Here is a 21253-nt window from a genome sequence, read left to right as displayed (position 1 = left end):
ACTCACATTTAGCAATTACTATTCTATGGTGATACCACTGTACCCTAATCTCGAAATCTGGCCCCTCAAATTTCTAATATCTAACATATTCAAAAAAGCAAGCTAATATGTCCAAATTTTAAAAATCTTTGTCTGGCGTGGGGCCACACCTTTAATACCAGCACTCAGGAGGCAGAGGCAGGCGGATTGCTGTGAGTTTGAGGCCAGCCTGGTCTACAAAGTGAGTCCAGGACAACCAAGGCTACACAGAAAGAGACCCTGTCTCAGGAGGAAAACAAAAACAAAAACAAAAAACAAGCAACAACAACAAAAAACAAACAAACAAAAAATCTCTGACTTTATATAGTGACTTCCAAGAAGGGGAGAAACAAACTGAAAATAAAATTAAGAAATCCATATAGCTCTCTGTAGTCTTTAAAGCATTCTCGGTTAAGATTCTTGAATAACCACAAAGACAGTAGTATAGTTATAAATTATTAATAATTTGCCAAGATCCTTTTTAATCCCTTCTCCAGCTATTTCATTATAAGCCTAAATTTAAATTCCTTTAATATCAATCGTGTAATGCTATAAAAACTTACTCTTTGCTCTTTATCTCCTATCAAGCAAACAGACCTAAGTGTTGGTACCCATCTCTTGAATTCACTCATCCAGTTGTGCAACGTAGATTTGGGAACCAAAACCATATGAGGACCAGGAATATTTCTATAGTGTTTCATGTATCCAAGGAGAGAAATTGTTTGAAGTGTTTTTCCCAAGCCCTGAAAAGTTCATCATAATTAAACATTAAATCAATTTAATTAATTACATCAATTGAATTAATCATTGAACAATTAGAAACATTATTTCATACTTACAGCCCCCATCATACACAGGAACATTTAACAGAAATGCTAAGTTTGAGACAACATAACAAGAGCTTAATGTGTATGTAAGTTTACAGGCTCAGGTCACATAAGTCTACAAGGAAGCTAACCAACATCACCTCTACAAGGCTTAGAAAATGTGATATTCCCAAACTAACCTACCGGAGGCAGAAGTGTTAATCCATCCCTTTCGACTCCACACTTTCTCAAACAACTGTTTAAACTCTACGCTGAGAAGGGTTAAAACCTTCACTACATAACTAGTAAGTAGTGAACTGAAGATACAATGTTTTGTGAAATTTAACCATGTGAGCTGTTCTTAACAGTGGACGGAAATGGCCGAATTACTTTACTACAAAAAAATGTTATTAAAATATATTGTTTTAAAATTTACTCTACTTGCAGTGGTGGCAATTTTTCACATGTGAAAATGTCACTTATGTAACTAATGCAAGTTGCTTATAGCACTTTGAGAAAAATTTAGTTATAATCAACAAAACCATTTTTCTCTCTTAATTGCTACAAATTCAATGTCAAACTATCTTAACTTACAATAACAACAACAAAAATCTTCAAGCTTCAAGATAGCTAAATACATACCATTTCATCCGCAAGGATACCATTGATGCCATTCTCATACAAAGAGATGAGCCAGTTCAAGCCTCGAACTTGATAGTCTCTTAGTTTACCCCATTTTACATCTAAAAACAACAATAAGACACAATGCTCATTTTAAAGACAAGAAATAGAAGAAAAGGCAGCTGCCTTTTATCTGATATTCAGAGGTTTAACTGGGACTACAGACATCTGTAGAAGATACGTGCACTGTATGGTTTCTGCTAGGTTAAAATCATTAAAGAGAGCTGATGAAACCAGACTGCTGCCTGGGAGCTGGATACAAATAACTGATCGTGAGGCACAGGGCCCATGACTGTGGCATCAGAGTCCTAGTCCAAATCACTCAATTCAATGTTAACATATTGGCCTTCAGGGGGTCTCTGGCCTCTTCACCTCTCTTTAATGTTAGCACATTTTTTAATCAAGTGTTTTCATCCTTCATAAAAGTCAGACAGTGGTTCTCTGAGGATTTTCCTTTCCTCCTACTGACAGTACAAATAAAGACAGGAGATCCCTTCTCCAAGTCCACGCTTTCTACTGAGGCTCCTTTTCTGGTAGACCTGCTATAAGGACCCATGTCCTCCAGTGTATACACATCGTTTGTTTTACTTTCCTGAGTAAATTGCAGTTTAAGAGTGAACGGACAACCAGGACTGGGCACACTAGTTACAATGAAGGAATGTGAGAAAGAAAGAAGCCAAATCTCCTTTCCAACTTGTCAGACATGCAGCTCTAGCCGACAGCTTGAAGTGAAACGAAACAAAACAAAACAAAAACAAAAACAACAGAAACTGTGCTTTGTATGGCAAGGGGAAAAAAAAACCAAAGTGTACGTTAACAAGTGAAAGTGTAAATGAGCAAACTGCTTAATGTTCTAACTAAGCAAGAGTCCAGGTGTCACTCTGTTAGCTGTTCATACTAACTACTCATCCCATACAGAAATTGCCTAAAGGCAGGCTTTAATGAAGATTACAGAAGTCTCTAATCCTATCAGAAATCTTATCAGAAATCAAGATTATGTTTCTAAGCTGGTTAAATATTGTCTTATAAGGAAAGCACTTGTACATTTCCCAAAAGTAATAAATTCATATGAAAACATGAACAAAAAAGTAAATTTTTTCATGATTTTCCATCCTCTTTTACAAAGTACTTTTGTTTGGGAAAAATATGTTGCAAAAATCATTCCATTTTCCATTATCTTAAAAACCATAAGCTGAATGGCATTCTTACATACTTCTGAAATACAGCACATACTGTCCTCTCTGTTCTAGGGATCGAGGCCAGGGTTACACATGCTGTAAGTGCTCTATAGCTATAACCCCAGTGAATATATTAATATCTCAGATCAAAAATGCATAAAATTTATTCAAAGCCAGTAACTATCCAAGATTACTAAAAATTTCCTTTAAAAATTATAGAAAAAAAGCAAATTCACACATCGAAAAGAGGCTCCTTCGCAGATCCAATGATTCAAGCTGGGCGTGGTGACGCACGCCTTTAATCCCAGCACTCGAGGAAGCAGAGGCAGGCGGATCACTGTGAGTTTGAGGCCAGCCTGGTCTACAAAGTGAGTCTAGGACAGCCAAGGCTACTCAGAGAAACCCTGTCTTGAAAAACCAAATCAAATGATTTAGTAAGTTTAACGTACATGATGGAGAATCTTCAAATCGAGTGCAAACATTGGTTGCTTTGGAGCTTTCTGTTAACAGCTCTTCATCCTCCTCTTGCTCTGTTCTACGGTGTCGATAGCTGTCCAAATAAAGACAAAAATCAACTTATGAGTTGTAATTAAATGCAGTAGCCAAATGATGACATCACAATAATCTAAATAAGCATCTAAGTTAAACCAGGGCTACACATGTAGCTCAATGGTAAAGCACTTGTCTAGCATGCATTTAAGACCTGTGTTAGATCCCATGTACCACAAAAAAACAAAATATAATAAAAAACTAAAAAACAGAGTATGGCTGAAAAGTGAGCAGTGCAAATTACTAGTAATTTTAAACCTAAAATGTTTACATGGTTAACTAAACTATGAATAAAAATTAAAATACATTTAAGAGACAGGCAGATCTCTCAAATTTGAGGCCAGCCTGGTCTACAGAGTTCCAAGACAGCCAGGACTAGACAGAGAAACCCTATCTTGAAAAGCAACTGTGACTAAAGCTAGGAAATAAGGACTTAAGATGTTTAGTAGTAGTGACTAAGGAATTTATTAGATTAACTCCCAAAAATTATTTTGGGGACTGAGAAATAATAGTTGTCAGCAAAGTGCTTGCCTGACAAGCAGAAGACACAAATTCAAACCTACTGGCCCACCAAAATAAAAGCCTCCAGCTCTCAGGAGGCAAGATAAACAAATGACTGGTCTTAGTGGGCCAGGCCTATGATTTCAACAGTCCAGGAACAGGCACAAAGACTGAATTTGAGGCCAGTCTGGGCTATGCATTGAAATATTGTACCTAGTAATACACAGCTCCACCCACCTCCTAAATGAGAAAGGGGGACTAGAAAGTACCTGTCTGTGGTACATTTCTGTCTGTGCTTGCCTAATGCACCCAAGGCTTGGGGTTTGACCCTCACAAGACTATCTCAAAAGAGAGAGAGAGAAAACTCAAACTTATTGCCCAATAATGTCATTTAATAAAGAAAATAAAAACAAAACTTAGTAGTTTACTGTGTATTATCATCTTAATCTTAGAGAATTACAAACTAAGAATGGGTGGTGGCGGCGCATAGCTGTAATCCCAGCACTCTGGGAAGCAGAGGCAGACAGATTGCTGTTGAGTTCAAGACCAGCCTGGTCTAGAAAGCAAAGTCTAGGACAGCCAAGGCTACAAAGATAAAGCCTTGTCTCAAAAACCAGAAAAATCAATCAATTAAGAATTACAAACTAAGCGAGCAGAAGCATTTTTCCCTATCATATTGATTATACCACAATAATGTTTAATGTTTATTACAGCAATTCCTATGACAGATATATTTAAGTAGCTAGCAAGATTTCCTATCTGGAACAATTATTTTTTCCTTTTTCCTTTTTTTTTTTTCCCCCTGAGGCAGGGTTTCTCTGCCTAACCTTGGCTGTCTAGGAAATCTTTGCAGACCAGGCTGGCCTTCAACTCAGAGATCCTCAGCCCCTGCCTCCGGAATGAATGCTGAGATGAAACGTGTGTACCACCATGCCCAGCCTTGTATCTGATTTTTTTTCTAAGTACCAAGCCCCCCCTGGGAGGTATATACATAAATCTCCCTGTGAAGAGAAATAGAATATGCATTGCGGGTGGATGGGAGTGTGTATCTGGGTGGGTATAGGAACAGAAGGGATCAGGTTGGGGATTGGAGGGGGGAGATGAAAGCAGAGAGCAGTAGAGACAACTGGGGGGTGGGGGTGGGCATCTGTGGGATGGCTAGAAACCTAGGGCAATGGAAACCCCCAGGAATCTATTAGGGAGATCCTAGCTAAGACTCCTAGCAACAGAGGACATGAGCCTAACTGGCCATCTCCTGCAACTAAGCAAGACTTCCAGTGGGGGAATTGTAACACCAACCCAGCTGCAAAACCTTTGACCTACAAGTTGTCTGCCTTGTGCTGGGGTAAAGGTAGCACAGAAATTGTGGGAGTGGCCAATCAATGACTGGTCTAGCTTGAGACCCATGCCATGAGAAGGAGCCTGCCCCTGACACTGCCTAGAGGGCCAGGAACCAAAGGCTGGACAGCCCAGAGACCTAGGAGAGAAAGTGATCCCTAATGATATTCTGCTATACTTATAGATGGGTGCCTAGCACAGCTGTCATCAGAGAGGCCTCACCCAGCTACTGTTTACTGATGGAAACAGATAAGGGACCCACAGCAAACATTAGACAGAGTTCGGGGAATCCTGCAGAAGAGGGAAGGAAGGATTGTAGGAGCCAGGAGTCAAGACACCGTAAAAAAAAGTCCACAGACTCAACCAACCAGGGCTCATAGAGACTGAACTGACTAGGGAGCCTGTGTGGAACTGACCTCGGCGCTCTCTCTACGTTACTGCTATGTAGCTTGACCTTCTTGTGGTATTTCTAACAGTGGGAGCAGGGGCTGTCTTTGACTCCTTTGTCTGCGTAAGGGGCCATCTCCTACTGGTTGCCTGATCCAGCCTCGTAAAGGGGGTGCATAGTCTCACTGCAATTTGAAATACCATGGTTGGTTGATATCCACAGGAGACTTGCCCTTTGCTGAAGAGAAAAGGAGGAGGAGTGGATTGGGAGGGACTAGAGGAGAAGGGAGGAAAACTGTAGTCAGGATATTTTAAAAAGGAAAAACAAAAAAAGAAAAAAAGCATGAATGTATTTATATTAAAATAAAGGATTTTTTGTTAAATATAAAAACAGCACTTGTATATATGTAATTGATAAGAAAGATACACTGGAACAACAGAATATTCCAAATAAAACTAAGAAATAATGTTCATTCCCTCTAGATGAACATTATACTTTCCTATTTCAACTAATCACTTAGCAATTTTCACATTGAGGAATATATGTTCTCACATATTATAATTACTTTTCATACCTCATTTATCATGCCAGGAATTATAGAAGAGACTACCTTAAATATATTAACATGCTAACACAAAAGATGTATTTGCATATTCAGTACATATAGGAACGATCAAAAACTACCAAAGGATGGCATATGTGATGCTTCAGCATGTAAGAAGCAAACTAACACGTAGTAAACATTTTAAACAGATAGCTATAAACCAGATGCAAATACTCTACACACCAGCTCAGATTTCAAATACTCTTGTAACCAAGGATTTGCAATTCTAGCTATTTGGACGCCTGAAAGAGAAAGACCTTAAGAAGTCCTAAGGCCTGTTTGAGCTATAGAGTAAGTTCAAGGCCAACTCTGGCAACTCAGTGGAACCCAACCTCAAACAGTCAACAGGGCGTGGTGGTACATGCCTATAATCCCAGCTCTCAGGGAGGCAGTGCAGGCGGATCTCTGAGTTCGAGTCTAGCCTAGTCTACTAGTGTATCCAGGACAGCCAAGTCTACACAGAGAAATCCTGTCTTGAAAAATACAACAAAAAGTGAAAAACACGGGTGGATTTTATAAGTCAGTGGTGGAACGCTTATCCAGCAAGCATGAGGCCCTAGGTTCAATCCCCAGTACCAAAAAACAAACAAACCTACCTTAATATATCCTTAATGCACCAAAAAAAAAAAAAAAAAAAAAAAAAAAAAAATTTTTTTTTTGGAAGACAAGTACATCAGATCCAAATTCAAGCCTGGACTACCTACTTCTATGTAATGGTGAATAACATATGTAACCTTTGTATTTTTAAACTCTCTAAGGAATAGCTTATCATCTTAACACCATGTATAGCATAGCTGAATAGCTGTTACAGTCCATAAAGCATATAATGGCATAAAAATAAGTCATTGTACCTATTTTCAGACACTGAAGGCCATACCTATGAAGCCACAGAAAACATTTAAAATCCTTAAAAAATAGAATTTAAAAGCAAGTTTGGCTTAAAATTATCAAATATAAACTACTACTCACTCGCCAACTGAAAGCAAATTCTGTTTTTCGTCCTTTTTTACCCGTGGGCGCCCTGGTTTCATCTTCAAGGGAGAGGTTGGAGTCTTCTGAGCAGCAGGCTGAATGAAATGTGCGAACAGCTCTGTCTGCTTTAGTAAATACTCAAATCTATTCGCTCGGTCAGTTTGCTGCAAAATTTAAGACACACTTTATCAGACTAAAAATCAAGTTCAACACTGCATGATGCTCAAGAATCAAGTGAACAAACTACTAAACCATCCAACATGGGCGACTCTCATAAGCACTTTGCCAGCTGACAAGCAGGTTTGAATACATATAAATATAGGAAGGGCTAGTGAGTGGTTTAAAGATGGCAAGCGGTAATGGCTAAGGGCAGAAATGTTTGATTGCAAAGGGGCATGACGCAAAATACATCATGCTTACAGTAATGCTTAAGTAAATTTATATATTTCCAAGACTAAAATTTTATGTCCATTATTATTTAATAAGTTGATGGTCTGTTTAAGAGTGTGCCATGTGCATGCTTCAGACCTGAAGGTCAAAAGGGGCTGTCACACTCCCCAGGACTGGAGTTAGACAGTCGATGCGCTACCATGTGGGCGCTGGGTCCTCCGGAAGAGCAACAAGTGCTCGTAACCACTGAGGCATCTCTTCAGCCCCTATTAAAGTCTTTGTGATTTGTATTTTGCTAACATCTGTATTATGCTAATTCTGTATTTATACCATAATGTTGGGATTTGAAGCGTTTTAATGTATTTTCAAGTATTTTCTAATATTAGAAGTTAAAGTAAACGCTAATTTTAAAAAATATTTGAAAAGCTTTACTCTGGCCAGGGGTGATGGCACATTTTTTTAATCCCAGAACTTGGTAGAACTGAGTTCAAGGTTACCCTGGTTTGAGACCCTATCTCAAAAAACCAAAACCAATTCTGTACCAGATATCTAGGTGGTAAATACAAAATTAGAACACCCTTAAAGAACACATTATATAATTGCCTTATTAATTTGCATATTTTCACTTCATAAGGTTGTTGAGTTTAAATTAATGTTCTTAATATATATAAGAACAGGGCCATAATAACCACTTACTGTTGGCCATTACTATCATTAAAACTAAATTTAAACCTCTCTTTTTAGGTACTAGCTGAGGGAAATATATGATGTAAACTGGCTCTGTAAACAGAATAAAATACCAAGCTTCCTTTTTATAAGGGATCTACTTATTAAGGACTGTAGCACAGCAGAAGAACAAAGACTTGATCCCCAGCGCCATAAGAAAAAGACAAACCCATCCCCAATGTAAGAATGCTGAGAGCAACTGCATATATTAGTCCTTGAACACAGTAGAGAAGAGCACTGGACATACTTGAGAGAGTTGGCTGGCTTCTTAAAAAAATCACTTTCAATGCTAAACTCTTTAAGGATGTTCTATTAATGCAACTGAATACTATGTAACCCCTCCCCCTAAAATACGTATTTGGTTTACTTAGGCACACAATCCTCCATGTTATATTTATTTCAATTAGATATCCCTGCTCTACTTATTATACAGGATTGAGTACATTAAGCTCCACAGAGTCAGCACCAGCGCAAGCGAGGGGTAGATGGCTCTGGACGGACTCTGCCTCACAGAGGAAAAGCAACTGACCACGGGCAGAGGAGACCCTAAGCAGCTGAGGCAAATGTCTTCTGTGTGCCAGGAGAAGCACAAGAAGGCCCTGGGCGCCAGGGTTCTCTAACAGTGCTCAGAGGCGGACACCACGGCTGCTGCTGAAGAAAGGGGACAGTGGAAGACATGGCAAAGGCTGAGATGGAAGCCTACATTCCCACCACCACCACCAAAGGGGAGACAGCAAAAAGAAGGTCAAGGACTCCAAAGCACCCTGTATACAACTCACCCCTTTAAAAGAAAAAAAGTGGAAATGGAAGGCCGTGTCAGATTTAAACAGTACAGTGTCTTTGGTACAGTTAACACACTACCGAATACTTGCTTAGATAGCCCTGTGCTGCAGATGTTTTAAATAGCTACTACCCTTGCCTTGCACAGCTGGGGATTAGACAGTGGCATAGAAATTTAAAACATGTTCTAGTTGACACAGAGCAGGAAGTGTTATCTATGGTGATGGTAGTTTTTTTGGTTTGTTTTTGTTTTCAGTATTCTCTGATGTAGTTCATGCAAAGATAACAGTTCTGTTAACTGCATACTACTCTCTAAGTGCAAAAAAAAAAAAATTTGCAGCTGTTTTGCTCACATATTCTGAATGCTTTTAAGTAAATATTGCATTTATTAAAAAAATAAACACAGATGCTTAGGAGATTTAAATTATCTTAAGAAAAAATTTCATTCTAAACTATAAATGTCATTATAAACTCCTCACATGTCTAGGACATACCATTTTTTCTTCATATGTAGGGTCTGGTTCTTGGATTTCTTTTTGCTTTCCAGGTGATGCGTCATCAAATACCTCCTAATAAGGAAAGGAAAATTGTTTATGGATTGTCAACTCACTATCATACACTGATATCTTTATAAAAAAGAAAAGAAAACGCTTTCTAAATAGTGTACTCTTGCTCCTACCTCCCTAGGGATTTAACGGCTATCACATCACCTGACACGACCCCTGTAGGAACAGTATAAATACCACGGGGATAATTACTTTTCCCAGTTATAAAATGCACAACTGTTACCATGATAAAAAATATTATCAACAACACCCTAAGGCAAAATTGCTTTCTAAATAAGTCAGTGGGCAAGTCTATCTTTTCAAAATACCCTTTTTATCATAAAATTCCACCTGACTACTGTGCTATTTTATACAAATGCACACATGGAAGGCAGCATTAGTCACTAATTTCCACTATTTAGAACTCTGCCCCAAAAGAAGCTTAAATTAAATATATCCTCAGTCTGGCTCCTAGTTAGTAATAAATATGCTATTCTTAAAAATGAATTCATTTTGACATTCAAATGCCACAAGGAAAACGACAAAACCTTCGACTCCAATTACAAAATACCTGCCAGCACACATTCAAGGAAAAGCACACTCTACAATAATGTGCTTTCCAACTGCAGATACTATTTCTTCTGTAATTCAATTTCCATTTTCCAACTTCAAAACATATCTAAGGGCATCAGATACATTAGGCAAGCATATTCTCAACTCAAATCTAATTCTGATTCTAAATTCAGCTAAGACAATGAAAAGCAGACTGCAGATAACTGTCTTGGAATGGTGGTGCAGCCTTTAATCCCAGCACTTGGGAGGCAGAGGCAGGCTAGCCTTTCTAGCCCAGGCTACACAGAGTCTCAACGACCCTCTCCAAAAAAATAGCATAGCCGGGAGGTGGTGGCATGGTGGCACAGGCCTTTAATCTCAGCAGAGGCAGAAGCAGGCAGGTTTCTGAGTTGCAGGCCAACCTAGTCTATAGAAGGAGTTCCAGGACAGCTAGAGCTATGTAGAGAAACCCTGTCTCAAAAAAACAAATAAACAAACAAACAAAAACTATGATACAAACAGAAAGAAAATGAGTGAAGAATGAGATTTAAAAAAAGAGACATTATTGATATTCCTATACTGAGAAGATTCAGTTTTCTATACTGGTTAATGAAAATACCACTTAATTTTATACCATAGGTGTTTTCATTCATGCTTATATTTAAATTTCATCTTAACTGAAAAACAGCAACTCAAAAATAAAAGAATTACATGTGAGTTTAACATTCTCATCTTTAGGACACATAAACAGAAATATAACCTATAGGTAAAATGTGACTCCCGGGCTGGAGAGATGGCTCAGTGGTTAAGAGCACCGCCTGCTCTTCCCAAGGACCGGGGTTCAATTCCCAGCACCCACATGGCAGCTCACAACTGTCTGTAACTCCAAGATCTGACACCCTCACACCAACATACATAAATTAAAATTAAAAACAAATTTAAAAAATATATTTAAAAAAATGTGACTCCCAAGTTTTCACAGCAAGCAGAATCTGCAAAGCTCTCTGCAGTGAACTATGCATTTATATATAATTCCTTCAGGGTCACTGGTGTCCAGACTCCTCTATGCCATGGAGCAGGAATCTAAGAGTCCAAGTTAAACAGCTCAAAAGACTACTTACCTGGAGTGGAGGCATCTGCATTCACTTCAAATTGGTGCATTACACTAACACTTCCGCTCTCCACTAGTAGGTATTTCAAAGACTACTAACATGCTATCTCACCCAAGCTGCCCAATAAAAGTGATGCAGACTGCACCATCGGTTTCCTTACAGAGTAAATTCTCCACTCACGTTTTTTTCTTCCTTTTTATAGTATTACTTCCCATCTGAGAATTAAAACTCTCAGAAATCTTCAGACTGGAACTACAGAATACCTCAAAACAAGACCAAGGCCAAGAATAAAAATTGGAAGCAATAACTTTGTTCCCAGGCAACTTAAAAGCCTGGGAGCATATCCAAGAGACCTGCCTGGCAGCTCCACTATTTTCCACCCTCTCCCCCCCCCCCCTCTAGTATTGTCATCATCATCTGGCTCACTCGAGCCCCAGAAGGGGGTTCACCAAGCAAATCGTCTGAATGGCTAAAAGCCCATCACCCTCCTCCCCTGATGCTCCCATTCATTCATTTCTCCATCCGTACACCCCTAATGAGATGGGGATCCGGGACAGGTGCTGCAGCTGTCACGCTCGCTTCCCCTCCCTCCCGGTGGAAGCAGGGCCCGGGAGGGGGGCCCTCCCCCCTCGCTGTACAGAAGCAGCTGCGCCCCGCTTATCCCCACTGCGCACTCGGCCCTCCAGCTCTCGCCATTGTTTCTGCCCAGAACAGACAGATGCCGCCCCCGTCGGCACCGGGATGAGACACTGGGGGACGTTAGGTCCCCAGCTGCGACGCTGGGCAACGTCGCCCCCGGCCCCGTGAACCCCGCTAAGTGGGGCGCGCATCTCCCTCGCCCTTCCCCAAAGTTTAGTGCAAACTAAAACCTAGATCTGGGTGTGTGGGGGGGGGGGAACTGAGCGGGATCTGGGGGTGGGTGGGGGAAGTCTAGCGATCGATGGGGGAAACCGGTCCCCTCCGCCACAGTAATGAGGAACATGTGTTTCCTAAGAGCGCCCCGCGCGACCTGCCCGGGCTGGCTAAACGGAGGGAAAACGGAAAAGGTGAAGGGCCGGCGCCGCGCCAGCCGAGCATACGCCTCCCTCCCCCGCGGCCCCGGGGCGCGCTCACCTCCATCTCGCCGTCCGCGGGGCCCGCGCCCGCCGCACACGGCTCCGCGCCGCCCTCGGGGCCGCCTTTGTTGCCGCTGCTGCTGTTGCTGCTGCTGCTGCTGCTGCTGCTGCTGCTGCTGCTGCTCCCGCCGGCGCCCGCCGCCGCCGCCGCCGCCGAGGGCTTGGAAGAAGGCGCGCTCTCGGGAGGCGGGGGCGGCGGAGGCTCGGCCGCGGACGACATGTTCCGGCTGCGTCACCCGCCGCGGCCACGGGCGGGCGCGGAGGGAAGCGGCCTGGGCCTGCGCGGCTCCGGCGTCCGGGGACCCCGCCCGGGGAAGCGAGACCCGCCCGGAAGCTCTCACGCGCAGCGGCTCCGCCACCGACCCGAGCCGGCCCAGCCGCGGCGCTCGCTGCTCGCCGTCCTCTTCCGCGGGACTCCGCTCCCCTTTCCACCCGGCGTTTACCTCACGGCGGGAAATCACGTCGGCGAGGGTGGGCGGGGCCGGCGGGGTCACGGAGGTCAGGGAGGGCGGGCCCGACTCCGAGGAGGCGGAGGGTTGAGGGAAAGGGAAAGGAAAGCGAAAGGCACTCTCAGAGGCCTGCCGGCGCCTTCTCCACTCCGCGAGTGGGTTATCTTCCTCAGCCAACCAGGACGGCGCCCTACGCCACCCGCTCTCAACGCTCGCGAGATCGCTAGTTCCGCCCTCCTCCCCTAGCCCTCCTCTCCGGGTCGCGAGAGCGCATGCGCAAAAAATCCTCCCCGGCCTCGCCTCCTCCAGGCCTCTGAATGGCTGTGGAGGGAGAATGGGCGGGGCCTCGAAGAAGCGCGTCGGCGTGGGTTTGCGCGACGCGAACTGCGTCCCGGGCTCTCCCACCGCTCAAGAGAGGTTTGTCTGGGAACAGCCAAGGCGACCCTGCCACCTTCGCTCACGGGCGTGACATTAAGGTTTCCTCAAGTGACGTCGGACGACTGAGGAACAACAACAACAACAACAAAAATCACCTCAGATTTAAACTCTGCGTGTTCGCTACGTCAGTCAGCTCCCCTGAAAAGAGTTCGATCCGGGGCGTTGAGGGACTTGCCGGTGCCCTGTGAGGACGTGAATGGCGACTGGTGACGACCACGGTGGCGTGTTATTTTCCACCTGCATCGAAGAAAAACGCACGCTGTCCCCTCAAGTGTGGGTGCGCACGCCTTACAGTCTCAGCCCCGGGAGGCAGAGGCAGGAGTTCAAGGCCAGCCTGGTCTACAGAGCGAGTTCCCATAGGGGCCAAGGCTACAGAGAGAGCCTAGTCTTCGTTACTCGGAGCTGCTTCCGTTTCCGGCCTTAGGCTGTCATGGAGGCTGCTAAGGCCTTGTGTCCTCTCCTACAGAATATAAACACCCACTCCTCCACACATACACGGCCTTTGTTATCTTAATACCATCCATGACTTAGTCCCCACCTATATTGAATAAGAGAATTTCAAATTCCCTTGGAATAGGTAACGTGTGTGTGTGTGTGTGTGTGTTCAAAAAGTTTGAGCTGGTCAAATAATTCTCTAATCAAAATTGAAATCTGGAAAACGCTCTCATTTAAAATATTGGGGTTGTAGCTCCGTTGGTAGAGCGCTTCAGGAGCGTGCGTGAGGGCCCGAGTTGGGAGTCCTAGCACCACTTGATCTGGGTTTGTGATGACGTGTGCCCATCCTCCCAGCACTTACGGAAGCGGAGACAGTAGGATCCAGAGTTCAAGGACATCTTGCCTCCACAAATTAGTAAACGAAGGGGCTAGAAGAGGTGACTCAAGAAAACCGGTGTGGTGGCGCACGCTTTTAATCCAGGCGCTCTGGAGGCGGAGGCAGGTGGATCAGTGTGAGTTTGAGGACAGCTTGGTCCACAGAGTGAGTCCAGGACAGCCAGGGCTACACAGAGAAAACATCATCATCATCATCAATAAAATAAAAATTAAAACAGGATGGAGAGAGAGAGGAAAAGGGGGCGGGGGCTCAGAGTTAAGAGCACTGGCTGCTCTTCCAGAGGACTCTGGTTCAATTTCCAGCACACACATGGCAGCTCCGAATTCTAAGTCCAGTTCCAGGGGATTGGACACCCTCACACAAACATACACATAATTAAAAATGAAATAGATATTTTTTAAAAGTTAATAAAACAAAATAGTTCTAAGCTATAGCAATGCTTACATATCTATATAGTTAAATATAATAATTCTCAGACTTTATAATGGCAAAAAGTTCATAAGGGGCTAAAATTCAATTTATCAGTATGTTATGAGAAATATTGTTCTTCTAGAAAATGAGCTATTAACATTTACCAATCATTTACATGAAAGTATATTGACTATGAAGTACTGTCTGAAAAATGTTAGCACTTCAAAAATGTGTTCAGTGGTGGCACACACCTTTAATCCCAGCACCTGGGAGGCAGAGGCAGGCAGATCTTTGTGAGTTGGAGATCACCCTGATCTACAAAGTGAGTCCAGGACAGCCAAGGCTACACAGAGACACCCTGTCTCAAAAAGAAACCGCCCCGCCCCAATATACAGTTGCTCATGCTGTGATGACCCCCAACTCCAGGTTCTTTGCCACCCAACTAATGGCCAGTGACATGGGCCTTAAATCAGATCTTGGCTGGCTACTCCCACAAGCTGTAGGCCACCATTGTACCACCAGCATGTGCAGGCAGGACCGATGGGGTAATCTTTTTGTGTACCGTGTAAAGATTGTCTCTGTATATTTGTTTGTCGGTTGCTAAAACCAGCAGAGAGCTGAGAACTGGCCAGACTTTGCAATTGTTATTCTTACGGCTCATCATCACCTTCCTCACTTGCTGACTGGCTGAAGAAAGAGCTGACAGACGGTTGGAAAGATAGCTCAATGTCAAGAAACACTGGCTGCTTTTCTGGAGGTCCTGAGTTCAATTCCCAGCAGCCACATAGTGGCTCACAACCATCTATAATGCGACCCGATGCCCTCTTCTGGCCTGCAGGTGTACATGCAGATAGACTGTTCATGTACATAAAATAGAATATTAAAATCTTAAAAAAAAAAAAAAAGCTGACAGACGATATCAAGGCAGGAGAGGAAAGGGAGGGCTTCTGGGCTGAGAGAGGGTCTGTGGGAGGAGAATCAGATTCAGGAAGATGCCAGCGAGACAGGGGAAGGAACAGGTGCTGGGACTGAGTGAGAGGTAACGGGCCACATGGCAGATGTAGGCCAGGATTTGGTGGATCAGAGTAACTGAGAACCAGTCCGGGCGGTGGTGGCGCACGCCTTTAATCCCAGCACTCAGGAGGCCAGAGGCAGGTGGATCTCTGTGAGTTTGAGGCCAGCCTAGTCTACAGAGTGAGTTCTAGGACAATTAAGGCTAAAAATCGAAACCCTGTCTGGAAAAACCAAAAAATAAAATAATAAACAAATTAAGAAGCAACAGGGTTGGAGAGATGGCTCAGAGGTTAAAGGCACCGACTGCTCTTCCAGAGGTCCTGAGTTCAATTCCCAACAACCACATGGTGGCTCACACCATCTGTAATGTGATCTAATGCCCTCTTCTGGCCAGCAGGTGTATGTGCAGGCAGAGCACTGTATGCATAATAAATAAATAAATAAATCTTTAAAAAAAAAAAAAGAAAGAAACAACAACAGAGGGCTTTTTGGCCAAGTATAGTTTTATTCTGACCATCAACATAGAAATAATTATATGGGGGGGGGGCTGGAGAGATGGCTCAGGGGTTAAGAGCATTGGCTACTCTTCCAAAGATCCTGAGTTCAATTCCCAGCAACCACATGGTGGTTCACAACCATCTATAATGAGATCTGGTGCTGTCTTCTGGTGTGCAGGTGTACATACAGGCAAAATACTATACATAATAAATCTTTTAAAAGAAATATGTTCAGTAATGATTGTAAATTTTATATCTTCTTTAAGAAAGGTCAGAATAAAGCAGACTTAGATAAGGAGAGGACTAAGGAATGCAGCACTAAGTTACAGGCAATAACAAAAGTAAGGGGTTTTGTTCCCCCCAACCCCAATACGCTTCAGAGGAAACCAATCTAAGGCCTACAGTGCCACCTTGTGACATGACTTCAAAATGGCACCCCATAGAGATGCTATATGCTGAGTTAAGAATACAGATTCTGTTTGGTGATACCATCTTGCAGCAATGCCATACAATAGCTTATGTGTTTCATTTGACAGAACTTGGAAATATAAAACATGTACGTATGTTAATACATTATTCAATTAACACCTCTTTAGGATTCCAATGTACTTTTGTCTTGGGTTCTAAAAAGGCTGATTCTGAGATTGCACATTTATTAGAGGTGATGGCTCTATTGGAGATGTCTTTGCAGATTCAAGCTGATGACGCTCCAGCATATATATATCCAGTAGAATACAGCAAGTTTTTTAGTCATTGTAACATGAAACACATTACAGGTATAACTTACAGTCCTATAGGTCAAACAACTCTGGAGAGATATAACTATATAACCATATCATATAGTATATGTCTTTAAAGTAGAAGGGGGTATGATATCTCCCAGAGATAGATCAAATAATGCTCTGACTTTACTTTCTTTATGTCAGTGAGATAGGTAGTATAGCTGCTGAAAAACCCTGGACTTTAGGAAACACTGCTGATTAGATCATATATTGTAAGGATGTGCTAACTTCAAAATGGAACTCAAGCAATGTTAGGGAAGAGGTTTTGTCTTTGTTCCAACAGGAAACAAAAAGCTGTGGATTCCCTCGAAGTTAATTACGATTAGATTTGACCAAGGGAGACCTCCTGAAAATCTTGCCTGCAAACATGGAGGAAGAAGCTGAGAACAACAAAACAGTTGGCATAAATGAAGCTCCTTCTACGTGGGAACAGTGCAGGAAATGGCTGAGGCATGACTGTCTCTGCATAACCAGTAGACACTGTTGGCTCCTGAGTCGTCATGACTTATGGCATCCTTCCATCCTTCCATATGGCATGGGGGGATATTTATACTACAGTTTGGTTATACAGTCCAAATAGACGTGTAATGTTTGATGTCTTTCACCTGCTCAAACATAGAGCAGAAACCTGCCTTTAGCTGACACTGCACATTCCATACTTGTGCTGACGCAGAATTGTATATTACCTTTAAAAGTGTGTGTTTTTTCAGAGCAAATAGACCAGACACCAATGGAGACAAAGCAAGTAACCCAGATGATCCGGCCTCACAGACTGCCCCAGTTCCTGTTTCCTAAAAGTTGCATCCAGGACAACTTCAAAGCAGCTAGCTTAAATGGTCCAGCCTCCTGTCTGCACTGGCCAGAACTTCAGCTAAGCCTGGCACTTTCTTATCACACAGAGAGTAGGCAGAAAATAATAGAGCCTGCTCTCCCAGGGCCTGACCACTTTCCCCAAAGATGCCTTCACCCCAAGACAGGAACCAACTCACCTCCATTCCCAAGAGATGGGATGGATGGTTTTTGGTCTTTCAATGGATGATGGGTGTTTGTCATCCCCTTGATCTCTTTCAGTTATCTTATTGCTAAGACTTCAAGTACAGTATTGAACAGGTATCAAGAGAGTGGACATCTTGTTCCTGATTTTAGCGTAATTGCTTTGAGTCTCTCTCCATTTAAGTTGACTTTGGCTATGAGCTTGCTGTAAACTGCCTTTATTATATTGAGGAATATGTCCCTGTCTCCCTAATCTCTCCAGTACTTTTATCATGAAGGGTTTTTTGTTGGGTTTTGTCCAAGGCCCTTTCTATATCTAATTAAATGATCATGTGGTTTTGTATTTCAGTTTGTTTATATGGTGGATTATACTTACTGGTTTTCATATATTGAACCATCCCCATATCTCCAAGAAAGGAGCTACTTGATAAAGAAAGCTTTACCAAAACAGTTAAGTTGGACCACTATTTTCTCCTCCGTAAACTCGTGTGTGTGTGTGTGTGTGTGTGTGTGTGTGTGTGTGTGTGTGTGTGTGTAAGGGTTTCTAGTGTTGTGATGAAACACTATGAATGGGTGAGGGACCAGCCCATTGTGAGTGGTGCCATCCCTGGGTTCTGTAAGAAAAAAGGGTGAGCAAGCCATGTAAATCACACTCTCCTAGTCCAAAGTTCCAAAGTCCTCCTCAATTCTCCCCCAAATTGGTCAGGTCTGTCACAGCAGTACCTCACTATGCTGATGCCAACTGATCTTAGTTAGGGTTTCTATCGCTGTAATGAAACACCATGCCCCAAAAGCAAGTTGGGGAGGAAAGGGTTTATTTGCCTTACACTTCTAGATCCTAGCCCATCATTGGAGGAAGTCAGGACAGGATCTCAAGTAGAGCTGGAGTCTGATGCAGAGGCCATGGAGGGGTGCTCCTTACTGGCGTGATTTACATGGTTTGCTCAGCCTTCCTAGAGAATGCAGGGATGACACCACCCACAATGAGCTGGTCCCTCCCCCACTGATCACTAATTGAGAAAATGCCTTACAGCAAGATCTCATGGAGACACTTCCTTAACTGAGGCGCCTTCCTCTCTGATCACTTTAGTCTGCGTCAAGTTGACACCCAAAACAAGCCAGTACAATATCATTATACATAAATATATATTAAATAATATATAGCTAATATATATTTTAAAAACATAAATATAACATTTAAGTATATAAATATATGCATATTTATAAATTTATGTATATACTTGAATATAAATTTATATAGATTTTATTTATTAATGTATATATTTAAAGCTTGGAAGTGGGCATTTGCAATAAGGGAGTGTGGGCTCAGGAGTGATGTTCTCTCCCTGCTCACCCCTTGCCACCTGTAGCTGGGAGAGCTGGCCCTGAGGTCATGAGAGCATTGGGTATGCTCTCACGCCCCGGCAGTGCTAGAGAGCTGGATATGGTGGTAGGAGGGCCAGCGCACTGATCAACTTATCTGCCACTCAGGCTGAGAACCAGGGCTTTGAGTTGGTCCCCTCCCCAACATCTGCATCACCTATGAACCGTGGGAGGGCTTGAAAGTGCAGGTCCCGCTGCTCCAGAGCTGTAGGATCTCTATGACACAGGCACCAACAGGATATACAGAAGGATCCCAGTGAGGATCCAGTACTGATGGTGTATCAGGAACCAGAGGCCTCGTACCAGATCAATAACTCATTACAAGGCACGTTGGCAAGTGAAGATGTGTGGTCAGAGGCATATACTGTAGGGACACGCTGTGACACACTACAGCTTCCACAGCAAGAGGTTTCCTATGTTTTATTATTTATATATATATATATTTTTTTTTTTTTGCAAGGTTGCAAGGGCAGAGGGTCGATATGAAGGGACAAGGAGATGAATGGGACTGAGGTGTATGATGTGTAACTGACAGAGAATAAAAAGTAAAAAAAAAAAGAGAGAGAGAAAAGAGAAAGAAAGAAAAAAGAAAAAGGAAAAAACAGAATGGGGATGGGAAGAGGCAGTACAGGCTTTTATTCCCAGCCCTCTGGGGACAGAGGCAGGCAGGTCTCTCTGAGTGTGGGTCAAACAGGGATACACAGTGAGAACTTCTCTCAATGAAATAAAAATAAATGGGGGGGGGGGTTTCCAACACCAGAAAGCAGCAATCACACCTTGTCCTGGTCCCTTTCAGGGCTCTTGCTGTTGGTTATCTCCCAGAGTGTGGCTAGCACAGCCTGAAGAGAGTCACTAGACTCTTCACAAACTAAGGCTTAAGTTCATCCACTCATGCTCCCTCAGCAATCACAACTGCCTTAGCCCCAGCTCCAGGAGATCTGACTCCCTCTTCTGACCTCTGAAGGCACTTGCACACATGTGCCATACATCCACACAGACATATCCACACATACACATAGATAAAAATTATGTATTTTTATGCGTATGAGTGTTGCAGGATATTTGATCTCAATGTGATCCCTGAGATTGAACTATAAATCCCTGTTTCTTGTGGTTGAGCCCTAACACATCTTTAATTCAAGAACTTTCTGCTTAATGTAAACAAGTGATTAAGGTGACAGCCTCACACACACATTTAATCCAAGAGCCCTCTGCACACAGGATTTAATAAAGTTAACAATAGGACAAGAGGCAGAGCAAGAAAACATCTGACAGGGATTAAAGAGTAGGAGGGACTTTGAGTTGAGGGGTATTTAAGACATTGTAGAACCTGACGGGGCCTTTAGGCTTTAGGCTTTGGCACTTTAGCTTGGGATTTTAGCTTAGTTCTCTCAACTCCTTGGCCTTTGGCTTTTTGGGCCCTGAGCTAGCAAGATTTTGGCCTTGGTTTTTTTGTTTGTTTGGTTGGTTGGTTTTGTTTTGTTTGTTTGGTTTGGTTTGGTTTTTTGGTTTTTTTTTTTTTTTTTTTTGAGGAGGGGTTTTTGTTTGTTTGTTTGTTTGTTTGTTTGCCTTTTCCTCCTGGCTTGTCAGCTGAGCTAGTGAGCCATTGGGACGTGTGCTGAGTAAGAAGGTCAGCTGGGTGCTATCTCTGTCTCTCTTGAGCTAGGCTTTTCACTACAGCATCCAGCTCCTGAGTCTTTATTGGTAAAATAGAACAATCAGGGATTTTCAATTAAAACCACATATGAGTGTTTTGGCCTTTTGTATGTATTATGTGCACCATGTGCATGCCTGGTGTCCACAGATGTCAAAGAAACACGTGTGTGCAGATTGTTGGGAGCCACCACACAGAGTTCAATTCCCAGTAGCCACATAGTGGCAGGCACTGGGGGCAAGCTCACAATGAGAAACTAGGCCGACTCCATTTTAAGATCAGAAGCCATTTTGCTATTGTTCAGAATTGGGCTTCACCCTACCCTGATGGTCTAGGAAGATTTCCTTAACTGCTTTGTCATGCCTGCTCTCGCTTCTATAACCATGCCCGATTACAAATCCCCCACCCCACTCAACCTATAAAAAAGGTATGGGAAATTGGCCTGGTGCTAATCACTTGAACCCCGCCTTAGGGGGAGATAGCCACTGGCTAGCTCTTATGCACAGGAATAAAATTTGCTCTGACTTGGCCATAATTTGTGTTGG

General features: G+C 42.9%; 1 protein-coding gene across 1 annotated transcript in view; it reads right to left on the bottom strand.

The window, feature by feature from the left end:
* SMARCA5 (SNF2 related chromatin remodeling ATPase 5) overlaps positions 1-12619 on the bottom strand; it is a 37784-nt gene extending 25165 nt beyond the window's left edge. The window contains exons 1-6 of the mRNA XM_084757472.1: positions 12254-12619; positions 9426-9500; positions 7033-7199; positions 3133-3233; positions 1467-1567; positions 582-761 (exon numbers count right to left, since the gene is read on the bottom strand). Coding sequence (XP_084613598.1) covers positions 582-761; positions 1467-1567; positions 3133-3233; positions 7033-7199; positions 9426-9500; positions 12254-12475 — 846 coding nt within the window. The 5' untranslated portion in view covers positions 12476-12619. The remainder of the gene's footprint in view (positions 1-581; positions 762-1466; positions 1568-3132; positions 3234-7032; positions 7200-9425; positions 9501-12253) is intronic.
* Positions 12620-21253: the final 8634 nt, after the last annotated feature.

Source organism: Acomys minous (genome assembly GCF_964271855.1).
Source record: "Acomys minous genome assembly, chromosome: 14".
NCBI lineage: Eukaryota > Metazoa > Chordata > Mammalia > Rodentia > Muridae > Acomys > Acomys minous.
Note: the sequence above shows the minus strand (reverse complement) of the source record. Positions and strands in the feature narration are given on the sequence as shown.